Source organism: Lygodium microphyllum, chromosome 8, assembly GCF_053477565.2.
Source record: "Lygodium microphyllum isolate KBCC chromosome 8, Lygodium_microphyllum_v1.1.10, whole genome shotgun sequence".
NCBI classification, from domain to species: Eukaryota; Viridiplantae; Streptophyta; class Polypodiopsida; order Schizaeales; family Lygodiaceae; genus Lygodium; species Lygodium microphyllum.
The window spans coordinates 24,421,216-24,438,936 of record NC_141142.1 but is presented as its reverse complement, the minus strand read 5'-3'; the positions used below and the strand labels follow the sequence as shown (position 1 = coordinate 24,438,936).

The 17,721-nt window shown below is 38.6% G+C and overlaps 1 protein-coding gene across 2 annotated transcripts; it reads right to left on the bottom strand.

The window, feature by feature from the left end:
• Positions 1–9,134: 9,134 nt before the first annotated feature.
• On the bottom strand, positions 9,135–12,492 carry LOC148032064 (putative xyloglucan galactosyltransferase GT19). Of its 2 annotated transcripts, none has more exons than XM_087682692.1 (2): positions 11,334–12,487; positions 9,135–10,516 (listed from the first exon to the last, which is right to left on the bottom strand). In XM_087682692.1, the coding sequence occupies exons 1-2, from the start codon at positions 12,224–12,226 to the stop codon at positions 9,841–9,843; spliced, it is 1,569 nt and encodes a 522-aa protein (XP_087538818.1). In that variant the 5' UTR covers positions 12,227–12,487; the 3' UTR covers positions 9,135–9,840. The 2 variants fall into 2 exon arrangements, with proteins under 2 accessions (XP_087538818.1, XP_087538819.1); XM_087682693.1 differs by lacking the exon at positions 9,135–10,516 and adding an exon at positions 10,687–10,820 and having other exon boundaries at positions 11,334–12,492.
• Between the last annotated feature and the right edge of the window lie 5,229 nt (positions 12,493–17,721).

Genomic DNA, 17,721 nt, shown 5'->3' with positions numbered 1-17,721 from the left:
CAACGCCAGGTAGAATGGTTGGCAACCCAAGAGAGAGATGATAAGAAATGGAGACCTAGATAAAGATAATAATTTTGATGCATTTAGAGTCCATGAGAGAGCATAGGTACCCAGTATATGACACATCAATACTCCTATCTTTAACATGAGATTTCTTGCAAAATTTGTTTAAATTTTTGAAAGTTTTTCACTATGTTTTTCAAAGTCAATTTTGAACTATGTTTTTTAATTTTAAAGTTCATTTACACCACAATAAGTTTAAAAGTTACGTACTTAAGTCAAGTCTCTCCTTTCATTTTTTCCCATTACTCTTCACTCTACCCTCCACCTTTCTATCCTTCATTATCACAACCATGGCACGTTCCAAGCTTCCTATCAAGAAGGCATTTGCAAGAGCAAGAGCTCAACACTCTTCCGAATCTAGTGAGCGTACTGTGAGTGACAAAGGTCCCTTGGTGGCCAACAACGGTGGCCCTACTACAACTAATAATGGTGGTGCTACTGTGTCCAAAAATGGTGGTCCATGTGCTCCAGTTGCTCCACCTCCCACTACTACTCCAACTAGTAATGCACGTCCTCCAACACATAAGAAGCAAAGATGAAGACCAGGCACATCTGCGCTACGTGAGATAATGAAATTCTAGAAGAGTGTCAACTTGATTATTCCTAAGGCACCATTCTCTAGGTTGGTGCTAGAAATACTGCAAGATCTGCAGTTAGGGCATCATCACAAGTTCTTTTCAAGGAACCATGCAAGGAATGTGGGGTGATGGTCAAGCCAAGCCTTGCTTGCTCTCCAAGAAGTAGCTGAAAGTTACTTGATTGATCTAATGGATGATTCTCAAGTTTTAGCCATTTCATGCCTGACGTATCACTATTAAGCCCATAGATATGGTTCTTGTTAGTAGGATCCGCAACAACAATGATGCATTTAATCTTAATGTCAACAATATGCTTTGAGAAGCTACCTAGTAATTGGATATATGTTTTTAGCTTAGGTTTGGTTGTAGATTGTTAGGAGATTAGTTTTGGTTTATCTTTCCAATAGACCTTCAAGTATTTGATAGCATTGGTCTACAAAATGGAGCTAAATTTTACCTAGATCTAGTTATACTTGGTGCAATGGACTATCTACCGTGTATTTCATGGTTTCGTAATGCCAAATCTGATATTTGATATTCTATTTTGCCATAATTTGCATTTTGCATATTTTCACGTTTCTAATTTTGAAAGTAGTTTTGTTAAGGATAAATTCAATGCGCAATCACTCACACATGAATGATCAGTTGTACATGGGTCGATGCACTATATCTTTACTATATTTAGCGATTTGGCAACACTATATCCGATATGCGATATTCCATTTGACCCATGACTTTTTTTTTGTGAATTTTTAAGTTTCCAATATTTCACGTAGTTTGGTTGACAACACATTTAATATGCAGTTGCGCACACTCAGTGCGGTGGTGAGTTTTTCTATTATCAGTGAAGTATAATCTAGTTAATGCATTTTCAAAAAATATTTGAACCGTCAATTTTATAAATCAAAATCTGGTGAAACTTCACCACATGCCGAGAATCATAAAAACTCATAGATATTAAAAAATCGGACCCATCAAAATTCTCTAGGACACCTGTCCGGAGGTTGGCGTCTGGGGCCCTGAATCTAGGGATTCAGGGCCCTAGATGCCAGCCTCCGAATAGGTGTCCTAGAGGCTTCTAATGAGGCCAAATTCTTTTTTGGTAGTTGATCTACCCTAGAGGAGTCCACAGGTAAAATTTCACATCAATCGGATCACTAGTCATATTTTTCTGAAGCCTGGATACATTAATTTAGGTTTAAGGGTTTTTTGAAAGGTTTAAGGGTTTTTTGAAAGTTTTTCTATAAGTTTAAAGTTTCAGTTCATTTTAAAAATTTCACTTTTGAGTTTTGGGTTTTCTCTCCTAGAAGATATGGCACGCACTAAGCAAGTGGCCCGAAGACACCCCCTAGAAATCCTATGCAGAGGCCACCTCCTTGAGCTCCACCACCACCAATGGCACGCCAGCATCGCAAGTGTTGATGGAAGCTAGGCACAGTGGCTCTTCATGAGATCCACCATTACCAGAAGACCACACACCTCTTGATACCAAAGGCTCCATTCCAAAAGCTAGTGCATGAGATTATGGATGACATACTCATTAAGAATAGTAGGAGGCACTTCCCAAATGGAACATGCTTGCAACAACCCGATCGCTGGACTGCCCAAGCCCTCCTTGCACTACAAGAAGCTACCGAAGCTTACCTCATTGATTTGTTCAGAGACTCGGTCTATGCAGTAGTACATGCAAAGAGAGTCACCATCACCGATAGGGATTTGTTGATAGTGAGGTTCTTCCGGCGATGGAAGGATAGTCCTCGCAAAGATCAACAATGATAGGGGTATACTACCAAAACATATACAGAATGTAGCTTTCAAATAGATTTTGTAAAAACCTGGTTGTAATGGATCCCATGTAAAATGTTATGAATATGAATACAAATTTTTTTTACGCATCTTATTTTTGTTTATTCACTTGTTATTTGTTTTATTTATGTCTTTGAGTTATCGTTATATGCATTCGAACGAATACATGTTGCGCATGAACTCGATAAAGCACCACGCAAATTTAGGGTATGAATCGTGTTGCATATAAATTTGATAAATAAACGTAATATTTAAGTGAAAAACAATAATAAACAATGCATATGAAAAACTATATTGCATGCAAATCCAATAAATATTGGTTTTCATTACTTCAAGAGAAGATTACAAATTACATTACATTGGTGATGAGATGTTATTTGGCATAAGTACATCTATTCTCTCCTAGGCTTCTTTGAGCTAGACTCCCCATGGTCAGAGCTATTCTTGATCATAGGCAGCAACACATTGTGCCCTAGTAGTTCCTGCCTAATGACATTGGGGTCTTCAACACCAGCAACCATGCCACGGGCCACCCATGGAAAAAAGTGGCCCGGACTTAGTACTAGAGAATAAGTAGAGGAGCTTCAAACATCGAAGCAACACTACTTCCTCAAGCTAGAGTTCGTTGGGATGGTCTTGAAGGGACTAGCCTTCATTAGTACCCTCAACTTTAAGAAGTTCTCAGAAAAAGCCGAAGAGTATGTCTTATGATGCAATACAAAAATTCCGCTCACAAGCTTGCCAATATACTCTTTCAATGTGCCGATTCCTGCACCCTTCCTTGGCTACCATATCGGCCACCTTGTCTAGATGAAAATTCATCTATATAGACAATGTTCTGCATCACATAAGTTCAGTGTTAGACTCACTATGTCAAAATCACTATGCATGGAGTGTGGTAAAGATATATACATTAGATTTGCATCAAAATTTACCAGTAGGGCCTCTAGGGCATCGGGAGTATGCACATCAAATTTTTCCGGGATCGAGTCCCCAAAGCTGCCCTGGCCCGATCCTGGCAAACTTTGATGTGCATGCTCCCGATGCCCTAGAGGCCCTATTGGTAAATTTTGGTGCAAATTCGATAACATTACCTTCTTTGCATAATCTATTTGTTGCTGTAATGGAGCATCTACGTCCCTCATCTCTCTCTTGGAAGGTACTGTGTAGTTGGGTCGAGATCCAAAAATGCTTTCTTGCAACTACTCGAAATCCTCATCTGAGATCTCATACTGTGGCACCGCATTCTCAATCTACTCTTGGATGCTCACAATGTCAGAGATGTCATTGACACTCGTGCCATCATATCGAGCCACCTCATCAACATGTACTGGCACATCTTGTATATCAAAATCTATAAAATCATAATGTGCATCACGCAACATGATACAATATAGCTATTCTTTCCTTAGCTCCAAAATTTCTAGTACATCCTATATAAGTAAATATTCCACCCCCTCGATGATGATAGCATGGAGAGAAGCGAGGGGTGGCTCATCACTTGTTGGCATCTCAAGAGGGCAAGGAGGTGGGTGCATAATGGCTAAGCTTTGTGCTGCCTCTACTCTTGGATTGAGTGTGATCTCTTTAGGCTCCCTCTCGAAATGCTCTAGTTGTAGCCGAGAGGGTGTGTCGATGTCTTCCTCACTGTCCTCTTGCACCTCAGTGCACAAAACATATATGACAAATGCTACATCATGCTCGATGAGATCCATCGTGGCGTGGCCCTGGGATGAGGTGGACAGTGCTCTAGCACGCAGATGCTGCCCCACATGCATGAGGACTCGATTTATTACCTTTGTGTGGCTTGATCTAGCACGTAAACTATATAGGAAATCTATGGGGACCCATCTGAGAGTAGAGTCCAAAAATAGAGTAGGTGAGAGGGTTTGCCACATCACAAAACAATGCTAGTATACTAGAGCTAGGGTCTACAGCGAAAACAAGCTCTCTAAACTCAAGGTCGCGCAAAACCTAGGGTATATTTGGTCTCCTATGTGTACGTAGCGTGTGGAGCTAATCCATGCAGCGAAGGCGTGAGTGGTAGCCATGGCACACAAAGAGAGAAGGGAGGAGAGCACAAGTGTAGGGAAGTAGAGAATGGAAAGTGAAAATGAGTTTGGAGTTATATCTTTTATGTATCTAGGGTTTTAAATAAATGTTCTTTTTTAACCCTAAATTTTAAAATTAAAACTCTTACCTTAGTTACTTTATTTCAATACTTTAAAGTAATCATTAAAATTACTCATACAGACAAATGATTCATTCTAAATTATCATATCCTCAAATATACTTGGATCGCTGAGTATATTCAAGTCCAACTACATAAAATACGCTGAGTATATTCAAGTCCAACTACATAAAATACGCTGAGTATATTCAAGTCCAACTACATAAAATATAGAAAATTTTTAAGAAAATAAATCTGAAAGACCTTCAAAATCCCTTGGATCCAATTTAATATTTAATTTTAAGAAATAAGTAGAAGAGATGAGCTACAATATATCATTATGCAAAGACAATATTGCATAGATTATAGAACTCCAACATCCTGCAATTTAATTATGATTTTAACCAGCACGATTGACTAATTACAATATGTATTATTGCATGCTTGGATCATAGTAAAGTAAGATTATCTAAATTGAAAGTACTAAGAAGTTTTAAAAAAATTTGTATTCGTTTTTTATTTAAAAAATTTACAAGGGTTCCACTATCTCAAGGATATGTGGAGAAGCACATTGTTTACATGTCATGGATTGCTCACTACAAATCCTGACTTTTCTATTATCTAAATTGAAATAGAAGTTGCAAAGGGGCTCATTGAACATTAAATGGATTTCTTGTCTCAGAAAAGAAATGGGTCAATGGCTCTCTGTGATGACCACAAAAGGATTATGACCATTCCATAAGATAACCACATCTATGAGAGTTGTATGTGTCTCATCTTGGCTATCTTGATCCAAGCTAATCCACTCCCCTCGCAAAAGTCACCATCTTCTATATAGAAAGCGAATGCATAGAGTTTGTCTAGCGATGAAATACATGTAATAAAAACAAAAATAATGGTAAGTAAATGTGAATAACACAACAATTCATCTAAGCAAGACCTACGTCAATTAAACCAAGGCATTCAAAGTAGTAAAAAAGATTTACATGAATGTGAGATCAGATTGATTGACTATGCATTCAATCATCTCATCAAAATGTGTTCTTCTAACTTGTTAAGACTCACCCAATAATTGACTCATCCATTCCTTGGATGGACACTTACATTGATAAGTAATCTTTGTTTTCTTCAGAACATCACATGAACCAAACAAATGTGCAAACAATGAGAATGGAATAAACCAACTAAGATGCACATCTTTGGAGCCTGTGGTGGGTTTCATAGTACTATTGATGTCAGATTTTATATTGGACTTACATGCTCCTGACAACTCCAAGCTACCAATGAACCATTCACCACTAGATAGTGGCGGCAATGGGACATGCTACAATCTTTGGCTTTCTACTACATACAATGAATTAAAAATATATATATTTTGAATTGCAAGTTGACTTGCAGAGTTACTATCATAGATCAAAGAACCTATGTCTTTATGCCAAACATGTATCTTGCCGCTTAAACATTCCACATTCTGCCATTCATGCAAAGTTAATGGATATAGAGCTGTCACTAAAACAAGATTGAATTAGGACACTGCAAAGATTTTTAAAAACAACTCTGATGCAAAAGAATAAACAATGATAAAATTTAAAAACTTACTGTTTTGTTTATTATTTGCAATGTAGTTCTTGTCATGCATAGAGATTTGTTTGTGCATATAAACATGTTGGATCAACACTTCTGTTATTGTACTTATTCCATTGAACACTTTTCTGAACTCTAAAATTCTACCTTTCCAATGTTTGCTAGGGTTTGCAACATCCTTACGCTTGACCTCAAAACTCCCTCGAGTACTTGGGTGCATCAAAATCCAATCCAACTTATAGTACTCATCACAAATCCAATTACCGCCACTATCTTTCCTATTGAAGACCTCCACTGCAAGTATGCTACTAATGTTTTTCCTCCATTAAGACATCTATGATAACCAAATAGAAAAGTTACCTATCAGCATGTGTATAATTTGCAAATGTTCTCTCCAAACGAAATGAAATTTAAATGGAGCAAGTTAAAAAAACATTGTACATATAATTCTTTTCACAAAGAATCCCAAAGATGTTGAACAAGAAGTTGACTTATAGAAAGACTATTGTTCCTTCACTGTCAAATTCCTAGAGTACAAAAACAAAAGAAATATCAAGTCAAAGCATACATATACTTACATAGGCTTTGTCCAAATGAGTTGAAACTTAACCATGGAGCAATAGGAAAAAACAGCAATATACATGTGGCTCTCTTTGCAAAGAAGCCCAAAGATGATGAAGAAGTTGAGTTTTTAAAAAATCATTGTTCTCCACCCTCAAAGACTCTGGGAGTAAAAAAACAAAGGAAAATTCAGTATGCATATAGCTTGTGTACATTTTGTCCAAATGAGATAAAATTTAACCATGGAGCAGCAAAAAACAAGACACAATACCTATAACTTTGTTTACAAAGAAACCGTAAGATGTTGAAGAAGAAGTTAAGTGTTCAAAAGATCATTGTTCTTGACTGTAAGAGACTCATAGAGTATCAAAACAAAAGAAATTACATGTCAGAGAATGCACATAACTTGCACAGGTTTTGTCCAAACGAGATAAAACTTTACCATAGAACATCCATGGAAGAGAACAATATACCTGTAAAGTTTCGTGAAGAAAATCTTAGGGCTTTGGTAGAACAAGCTCTGCTCTTATAAAACCTTTGAAACTCACTCTATGTTTGTATAGAGGAAATAAAATTTCATAGGGTTACACATAGGGAAAGCAACAATGAGGCTATAAGATTTCATCAAGAAAGAAGAAACAGAGAAAGAGATATGATAAATTTGAGTTCCGCCTAAGAAAGAGGGGGAAACTGAAAAGGGGAGAAATGAAAAGTCAAACATAAAAAAATAAGAAAATGAAAATTTGAGTCACAAACTTTCAAGAAGTGTCAGCATTGTATTCCCCATATTTCCCCTTATTTTATTGCTAAGGGAAGATTTGGGTCAAGATATGGCTAGAAGATTCATGTTACATGAATCTGGAATCCTAGCTCTCTCCTTGGTTAGGCCTATATTTCTTTATTCACTCCTTAACGGGCAAAAAAGAGAGTCCATATTTCTCCTAATGAGTAGCCAAAGATGTGATTGCAGGATGATATAGATGAGGGCTATTTGTGTTGATACACAAAGGAACTTATTATAGTGGTTAATGTCTCATGGTCTCGGTCAATGCCATATTAGATGTATGAAAGCATTCTTCATTAGTTTGTTCTTCTTCAACTAGGGAGGTATCTTGGATGAGATCCATGGAGGTATGAAGGGTCGCTACAAGAGATAAAGGGATTTCTGATATGCCAGTTTTTTATGCATCTACAAAAATTGAAGGGTGTGCTGGCATGAGCATCATGACTAGTCGTATTTTCACAAGTGAATACTAGCAATCATACTAATGACAATCGAAAGATATCCCAATGGACAAACCGACACACATACCAACATGTATCCTAGCATTGGTTTTAAAAAAGTGCCTACAACTGACAGTTTCCCTTTTGTCTTCATTTCCATACCATCGAGCTTCAAGGCAAGTATCTAAAACCCTATTCTATTCTATTTGTTTGGGTTTTTTCGACTTCTTTGTGTGATCTGAGGTAGATTAATGTAGTTAAATGGAATGTAGGTTGTAGAGACTATATAATTTTCACTTCCTCGTGTGCTTTTATTGTTGCGAGAGAGAGAGAGAGAGAGAGAGAGAGAGAGAGAGAGAGAGAGAGAGAGAGAGAGAGAGAGAGAGAGAGAGAGAGAGAGAGAGAGAGAGAGAGAGAGAGAGAGAGAGAGAGAGAGTGTGTGTGTGTGTGTATGTGTTTGTGTGTTTTAATGTAGGGCATGTAATACAAAGTGGGATTGTTGGAGTAAGGCTTCATGTTTGTTGATGTTATTTTGTCAAGCATGTGTTGGATACACTCGCTTGAAAAGTATTAGTTCATTATACAAAGCTAATCATTCTTAAGTAAAAACTAATAATTAATTACAAAATAAAAATTTATGAAACGAATTAGCGATAATGGTGAAATTAGTTAATTACAGCAAAAGTTGCTTGTAAAGTTAGAGAGAGAGAGAGAGAGAGAGAGAGAGAGAGAGAGAAGGAAAAGTTCATGCATCCACCACTCATGAGCTTGTAATTCATTAGTTAGGTTGAGCAAACTACCTAAGTCATGCTCGAAGGACATTATTGCTAACATGACTTATACACAAAACTATGTTGCATATTGAATCTAGTGTGTGCATGCAACAATAGACATTCAAAACTTAACTTCATCCTAAGGCCTTGCACACTACCTTGTAATTAATGTTGGCTTCACCACCACTTCTAACGCATTTATAAGGGGTTGTTGAGGGCCTACAATAAAAACAAGGCATATGGGATGATGTTAAAGCAACAAGAGCCGTAATGGTTGGCTCTAGACTCGAGCATCGCTTAAGCAAAGGGACACAGGCTCAACCAACTTCATTGGCAAGGTACAACTCAGTTGACTGCCACCTCAAGCATTGGCACTTGCAACTAGTGGTAGAAGGCCCTAACCTACTCTTCATCAAACTCTCATAGATGCGCTTTTTGAATTGGCCATTGGTATCAAATTAGGTCACATATATTGTGATACATTTTCTAGCATTTAGCACCCAATCTTGCATGCCAAGACAAAACACAAGGGCACACTATTAATGCTACATTGATCAACAAGTAGTTGCTAATTTTGATACATTGGCACTCGGACATGACAAGTTTATTAAAGGTGTTTAACAAGTGCACTATTGTGCTTGGGTTATGTAAGGGCCAGAAACTATAGGAGCATGGTGAGAGCATGGTAAGGAGGCGAGCTAGTTCTCATTAGTCTCTTCATAGTATTGGCATTAAGTAATGCAGACGCATTTCAAACTAGATATTCCAATCTGCAATGAGAAGAAAGCATATATGCTGCATAGAGTGCAAACTCCTTTTGCTGTCGAGGATGTGATCTCTTAGGAATCTGGATCATGCTGGCTGTAGTAACATTTCACGCAAGATCACTATGATTAAGGGCTGGATCAGTTATATATATGAATTGTCTAGGTTACTAGTAACAAAATATATGGATCAACCATGTCTTTTAGAGACTTTGAATAAGGCACAAGCCCTCAGACTCGGTGCATGATGCGTGAATTCTAGGTTTTAGCTAACACCCATTGTTTAGAAAACAACAAAATAAATCTGAGTGAGTCTGCTAGATAATCTGAGAGGCTGATTTTAATTGTGATATTCTGCCAAGCATGGCTTCCAAGCTCAAATCAAAGGCATCTCTCACACCCAGTTTGGTCATTTCCATGGCGGCCGAGGGGCTGAGGTAGATGATCTTAGGGATGAGGGAGATGATGTTGTTCCTCATCTCTGCAATTTGGGCTGCTGAGTAAGAAAGGAGGACATCCTGCACCTTGACATTGCCCCTTTGGAGGTCCTCAAAGGGGATGAAGACAGAGTATTGGGAGTGTTGAGGTGGAAGGTGCCATGTGTATTGGGAGTAGGCAGAGTCGTTGTGGAAGAAGACAGGGATGCAGCCTGCTATCATGCCATCGAAGGTGGACCGCCGTGTCGGCGAGTCCCCCGGGGGTTGCAGGCAGAATTGGGAAGACAGGAGCTTCTCTTTAATGGGCTCTGGGTTGTGGGCACACTTGATCTTCTTGCAGTCCAGAAGCCCACATAGGGTGGGTGAGGATAGGCATTCATCTAGCACTGCCTGCCGTACGCTGCCAGTGGGGCCTCGCCTCGGCGCACCGATGAAGGTGAATAAGTGGGGCCTGCTTGATGCCCTCACCTCTTCCAGCCATGCCTTGAGGGCCTCCATGGACGGTGGATGGAAAGATGTGGGATAGGGCAGCGCCTGCTCATTGGGCCTCCCTGGCCTGCAATCACACAGGCGCAATGGCTTTATATCAGGACAAAGCACTAGCCATTGACAAGATATCAGCTACTCATTCATATATCTTACATTTGACACTTAAAATACCTGTAATATATGCCATCCGAGTAAGGAGCAATGAACACAGGGAAGTTTGCTTTACTAGACTTCCATAGATAATTGGAGTGTAAATACACTAGTACTGAATTCATGCTAAATGCAGTGTATTTCAATTCTTATTGTTTGATGGAGATTTTAAGCATACACTGGATGCTTCAGTTGTATACCGGTGAGCTGCTTGGCCTTTCCTAAGATCCAAAAATGGTAGTTAACAATAGTCAAACTTTAAAGGTGGTTAATTAAGGCCTAAACACGAACTGAGATAATGTACATAGCTTTAGTGTCATGTAATGTCAAAAGAATCTGAAACTGGCATTGCAGGGAAATTAGATCTTAAACTGCATTACAACAGCTTTAGACTAAGCTTTTTGGCTATGCCAAGGTTTAGAATAGAGTATTATGAGGGAGATTAAGAAAAGCAGCTGACTGAAACTTGTGCTAAAATAAGCCATCCAAACAGGCTGGTTGCAGTGAATGGGTGCTTGCATCAAGAGAGAGCAATGCAAGCAGAAGATCGAGGCTTTACTGAAGAAGGCTTGTGCTAATTAAAGTGAGCAATCCATACATATGAGTGAGGGAGTGAGTGGATTAAAATAAACCACCAATCCAAACTAAAAGACCGAGACTGTGGAGGTGAGCACAAGACACAGAGCCTTACTTAGATATGTGGAAATTTGAGCAGAGCTGCATGTCACTCTCACCTGCTTTCTATGAAGAACGCTGTAACGTTAACGAGAGCTGGTTGTTCTCTCAAGCTCGTACCCCACGGAGGGTTCCCCTGGGTAATCTCTGAGCCAAAATCCCATGCAGTTCTCCCCATTATCATGAAATGATCTTGTCCTCCCCATTTCCTCCACCATGATCCACCCTTTTCCTCCAGCCACTTAATCAGCTCTACACCATGCTTATGCCTGTTGGACCTACTCCTCCCATACAGGAACCTCAATGCATCCAACCCACTGTAATAAGGTATGAAGAATGCATTTGCCTCCTCTCCTCTCCTTGTCAGACAAGCATAATTCCTCATCCTAGCATGAAATATCACTTCTAACATGTAAAAATCTGTCCCGTACCATCCCGATGTGGCATTGATTACGCGGCCGAAGCCGTCATTTTGTATGTGGGGGCAGAAATTCAACCAGCTTGTGATGCTTCTGTTACATTGGTGTAATAAATCAATGTTGAATTGGGTGGGAAGATCATACATGAGAATTCTTCTGCCATTGCAACTTCTATTGGTGTTGATTTCATCAATTATTTTCCTTGTTGAATGAGCGTTGATGCTGCTGGATGGCTCCAAATTGATCAGGCTCTGTTTTGATAACCCACGACCAGTAATTTGCTCACCGTGATTGATCTGATTAGTGTGACCTTTTCTTGAGCTGACAAACGATCGAGCTACCAAATCATGAGGGTAGGTCGGAATCCTATTCTGATCAATGATAGAGTTATGTTGTGGGAGCAGCTCTGGCTGGGCATAATTAACTGCAATGAAGGAAGACGTGGATTTGGGTTGCGTATAGATCTTCCAAATGCAAACGAAGGGCCAAAAGATGAGGATGAGAAGGAGAGGTCTGATGATGGGCGCACCCATGATCTCTCTCTCTGATGGTTTTCCTTTGATAACAGAACGTATTACAAAGATCTAGCAAGGCAGTCAGAGGTGTAACTGCTCTTTGTGTGCTGGGCTAGGACTGTGGCCATTATAAGTTAAGCTAGTTGATGGCTAACAGAGAAAATGCCAATCTCAGAGAGTCAATTGCTGTACAGGAGTATACTAAGTTGCTTTTACAACGCGAGAGAGAGAGAGAGAGAGACTGTGTGTGTGTGTGTGTGTGTGTGTGCGTGTGTGCAGGAATCAGAAAGAACAATCTCATTTCATTTCATTTGTTAACACACGGTCTCGGAAATCTTCTCACATTTAGAACGTCGTGCATTGCATTGGCGCGACGCGCCACGTGGGCCAATATCCTTGCGCCACGTGGAGCAGCCTCTTGCGCCATCTGAACATGAAAATCCCAAAATATAAAAGCAAAGGTTTGGAGACCTCTCCGGTTCCACCCACACGCCCCCAAGTCACGATCCCCACCCCCCTTTACCAAAATGTTTACTTTGCTCAGTTACATGAAACACCCAACCTCACATCTCTTTCAACAATAGTAAATCCCAACCATGTGAGAACTTGCATGGCACACTCTACATCACTTTCACTCAAAGTTCAGGAGATAGTCCATTACAAGCCTCTTGAATATGTTGCACATGATACGGTGCTCGGTGCCCAGTGTGTGGAATGCAATTCTGCTCCATTTCCAAGGTGTACACTATAAAACGTCAACAAACTTGCCATTTTATATAACAAAGATCCAAAGCCCTCCTTTAAACTTTCGCATTTGAACGTTGTATGAACTAAGTTATGAGGTCACCCTTTAGGTAAACCTCATGCCAATTGACCCACTTTCCTCGAAAACAATAGCTTACAATCTAGCTGCCGACATCTTGACAACCCAACATGGTTAACGATAGGTGTTATTCACAACTCCATTTCGGTCTCAAATTGATGTGGACTATCCCTGAATACTCTATGCAACACATACTTTTGTGGATAAAAACAAATGTCATCTTACACACAAACTTACCAAGTGAGAGAGTGTCTTCTGTATAACCATGTTAATTTGAACAACCTTGACCAATGACCTCACATATGGGCTCTCTAAGCTAAGTAATTGTATGAGATCCATGGTTCAACATGTGCATTGATACATAGATTTCACTCCATTCATGATGGTGGGAAATCGAATATATCTCTATGGTGTGTTCAGCATAGTCCAATGGCTCTTTTGAAAGCTACCTTTTTCACCACATTCAAGATGGTGGGAAATTGAATACATTTGTGTGGTGTGATTAGCATAGTCCAATGGCTCTTTTCAAAGCTACCTTTTTCTAGAATGCCAATATTATTTTCTTGTAACTAATTTTATAAACAAAATGTTCAATCCCAAACTTTAAAGTGCAATCCTTTACAATATGCCAAACGAGTGTGCATCTAGCCATTTTACGAAACATAGGCCTTTATATTAGGGAAGCTATAGATGGCCCTCATATGGTCTAGTACCAATGTTTCAAGAAGAAACATTTTCGATAGAACATTTACTTCTCACATCTAAGCAACTCATGCAATGCTATCAAGTCTAACTTTTGACCTGTGAAAATATCAACTCATGTAGTGCAATCAAGTTTGATTTTCAACCTTGTCTTTTCTTTTTCTCCCGAACTTGTGAAAACATCAACCTTGTCTTTTCTTTTTCTCTTGAACTTGTGTAAGTTTACCATTATGTTATTTCCCTCTTTTGAACTTTGAATGTTTTACTGGCTAGTTATAGAAAATGTGGTGCACCACAAAAGTTTGTATACCATGCTTTTACTAGAACTTAAGATTTTATAGGAAAAATATGTGAGATATAGTAAATATGACATTTGAATAAGATTTTGGGTCTTATACTTATGAAGAAAGTTCATAAATAGGGAAACTCTTCACTAAGCATTTATAAACACTTTATTTTTAGCAAGATCTTTTATATATTGCTTTGAAGATATTGTGAAAGAATCTCTTGGGGAGATGTTTCTTTGTAAAAAATTACAACTAGAGACAATGCATCCATGTGTGACTTAAAGTGCAAGAAACTCAACTCCTAACTAAAGAGATGCTCAAAATAAAGTAGAATGATTTGTGATCAAGTAAAAGAATATAACTTTAGAATCAACATTTCAACTCAACGAGTGTCATGTGCCAATTGCTATCCATTGGCAAGTGCCACATGCTAAATACACCCAATGATGGTATTAAGTCCACTAGATCCCAATGTAGCACAATTTCTTAATATAAGCTATTTTGTGTATTATAATTACACCAACATGCCAAATAGTTGTTTGATCCTTTGCCAACCAATCCAAGTGGTCAAAACACACCAAAAAAAAAAGCTAAGGCCATGTATCACCACTCCACATTTTCACTTCTAGAGCATGGCTTGGTTGTTTAAGAGTGCTTCCTCAACCTTTGAGATTTGGTTTATGACTATTATGAGTTACATATGCAACAAGACTACCAAGGGTACTAAAACTTACCACATGCCACAAAATATCATCACCACTTGGTCTATCAACATTGCAACTGACATCTTTTTCTATTCAACATCAAGCTAGATCTTAATGAAGGCTTTGCATTTTCACCTAGTATCAATTTCGTATTTTTGGCATCAACTCTTTTGTTTATTCAACCAATAATTGGGTTTGATAATATCCAAAATATTCACATTTACACCTTATGTAGCTAAAACTAATAAAGTGCCTTTTCAAATAATCTGTCAAATCTCAAGGTTTACAACTAGATGATATAGCTACATGGATGTCACTATAGTGATAACAATTTATGCTTTTTCAATTTTGACTTCTAATCCCTCCAATCTTAACCTAAATAGTCAAAGTTTTGAATAAAATAAATAGAAAAACTAGCATGATTTCTCTCAATTGTGCCTTAACATTGTGGGAGTGTGTAGGGTTGAAGGTCTATCACAGGGGTAAGAGACATAAGGGTGTAGGGAGATTGAGAGATGGAATTAGACGTAAGAAAGAGAGTTTAGAATTTGGAAGATTTAATGGAGATAGATAGAGGTGAAATCAAGTAAGTTCATTTCATATGGATTAGTAGAGTAATCAATCTACAGTATATCTAATAAATCTTATAGATATACCCAAGATAAAGGCACATGCACACTTGGGACGATAGCCCAACACAAACTTAGACTATGGCTTAGTATACACACTAATACATGAATAATCCTAGTTAAATATAATCCAAAAGATGTAGGTAACACCTCAAAATCTCATGAATCCATCAATCTGGTGATGGAACATGATAGGTTGCACCACCATAGACAAAACACATGAATTGAAATGCATAAATCTATGTAATATATACTCTACGGGCTTTCAGAAGTACTTCAACCCTATAATTATAGTTTTATTATAGTAGTAAAATATGGTATATATGTTGCCTCCAAATCCAAGAGAAACTCTATCTTTCTTATCTATACTATATCTACCAAAGGTAGAGATCAAGAATCAAGTAGCAGAAATCAAGTGAAGGTCTATTTGAGCATCAAATCTCCATTTTCAACTTGCTGCCCTATTCTTAGCTATTATGCACAATTCAAAATAGTCCACTTGAAGAGCATAAATCCATCAAAAATCCTCTTTGATGATCAAGGAAGGTTCCCCGAATGTTTGGGACCAAGAAACAAATGAGAGATTGCCTCAATGACCCTGTAAGAGATGAAGATATTCAGTTGCCTAATTCTCTTTCCTTGTTTTCCTGATGCCAGGAGGCATATTTCACGGTGGATTCCGTGCCACGGTGGATTTCGTGATGTTTTATGGTGGATTCTGTAAACTTTTATTATCGGGGCTTATACACAAAGTGGATTCTTTGTGCGAGAAGTTGATGGGGACGCCTATCCTTTTCGGGCGTTTCGTTAATTTAGTGTGTACATGGGTGATTCCATAGTGGGTGATTTCACAAAATACATATTAAATTAATAAATGTTTATGAGTTTAGAGTGTGCACTCGTGATAAATTAAGGTTAGGATTGATTTCTAAACCAATTGATTTATTTATGTGGATGAAGACTGCCAGGTATTCACTTTTGTCAGTTTAATTATATTATTTTACTAATGATTGTGAATCTTCAGTTGATGTGTAGAGATAGCAGCAGTGGCGGAGGAAAGCATTGGAGGATAGCGTGTATTCGAGTTATCATCTATATTTTGATGGGCGTATACCTTAGGCATGGCGCCTATATTTTGTCGTGTCTATTTATTAAGACGTTGGATATTTATTTATTATTTTTGTATGCGTATGGGCGCACGATTTAGATATTTGTATTTGGACATTGTATTGGGTATGCCTGACTTCTTGGGCACCTGCCCATTAGCTTTATTTTTATTTGACACTAAAGCAAACTCAAAAGCCAAAAGCGTGCTATTTTGTAATTTGGGCTATTATTTGAGCTTGAAGATGATTAATACATAAAATACATGCTTTGTGGAACGCTCACACAAGGCATGGGGGGAGATTACACCCAATTGGTCTCTTGTTCATGTCGTGCATGCTTTCTACCTTGAGTTTTGTGCAAAAAGTAGAGTTCTTTTGTTCTTGGGGACCTTCTGATGCTCACTACGCGTGCTTACGACATTCGATCTGTGCACCAATGGTATCAGAGCGAAGCTGAGATCGAGAGCTTCCAATCACTACCCATCTTGCGCGAAGGCAGAGCTCCTGGAATGATCGAGCTCTATAATCAGTTTCATCGCGAACGGTCGATACGGGTGGATTCTTGGCGGTCAAGAACCTCTGTCTACAGCCTCTGATCGCAAAGGACCAGCCGGAGGAAGCGGAGGACCACGTCAATATCTCCTTCATCAAGTCGTTTTTCCATAGTCAACAGATAAGCTCCCATATCTTTCAAAAGTTTAAGCTTAAGTAAAAAGCTTAAAAAGCTTATTTAAGAGCTTAAAGCACACAAAATCGACGTCTGGTAACTTGGTATGTCCTGAATGGAGTCGCGGCGGAAAAAACGCCCCCCCCCCAAAAATTCGTGGACAGTCAGTCAGTTACTTCCAAGCTTAATCACGTAAGCTACAATTCAAAAATCTTCCTAGTCTACCAAGTTCTGCAAGTTGTTTTACTCTGCAAGTTACAAAGGTTAAACAGGTCATAGAAGTCATTACATACTAACTCCAATTACTCCCATAAGGACTGTTCTTGTGCAGAAGCACAGAACTACAAAATTGTTCCCTAGAAGACTCTATTCGCATACGCAAACTTGTTGAACCAGTTTCAGCACACACAGAAGGTCATATGCAGTTTCTACGAAGACTACAAATCCTGCAACCGCAAAAGACGAAGACCGTAAAAGCCAAACAAAAATCTATAAGCCTTGTATACCCGACTTTGAGCTACGCTCATCCCGCTAATTGGATTTTGAGAGAGTGAGGTCTTTTGGATTTTTACAAGATGACGGAACAAAATATGGA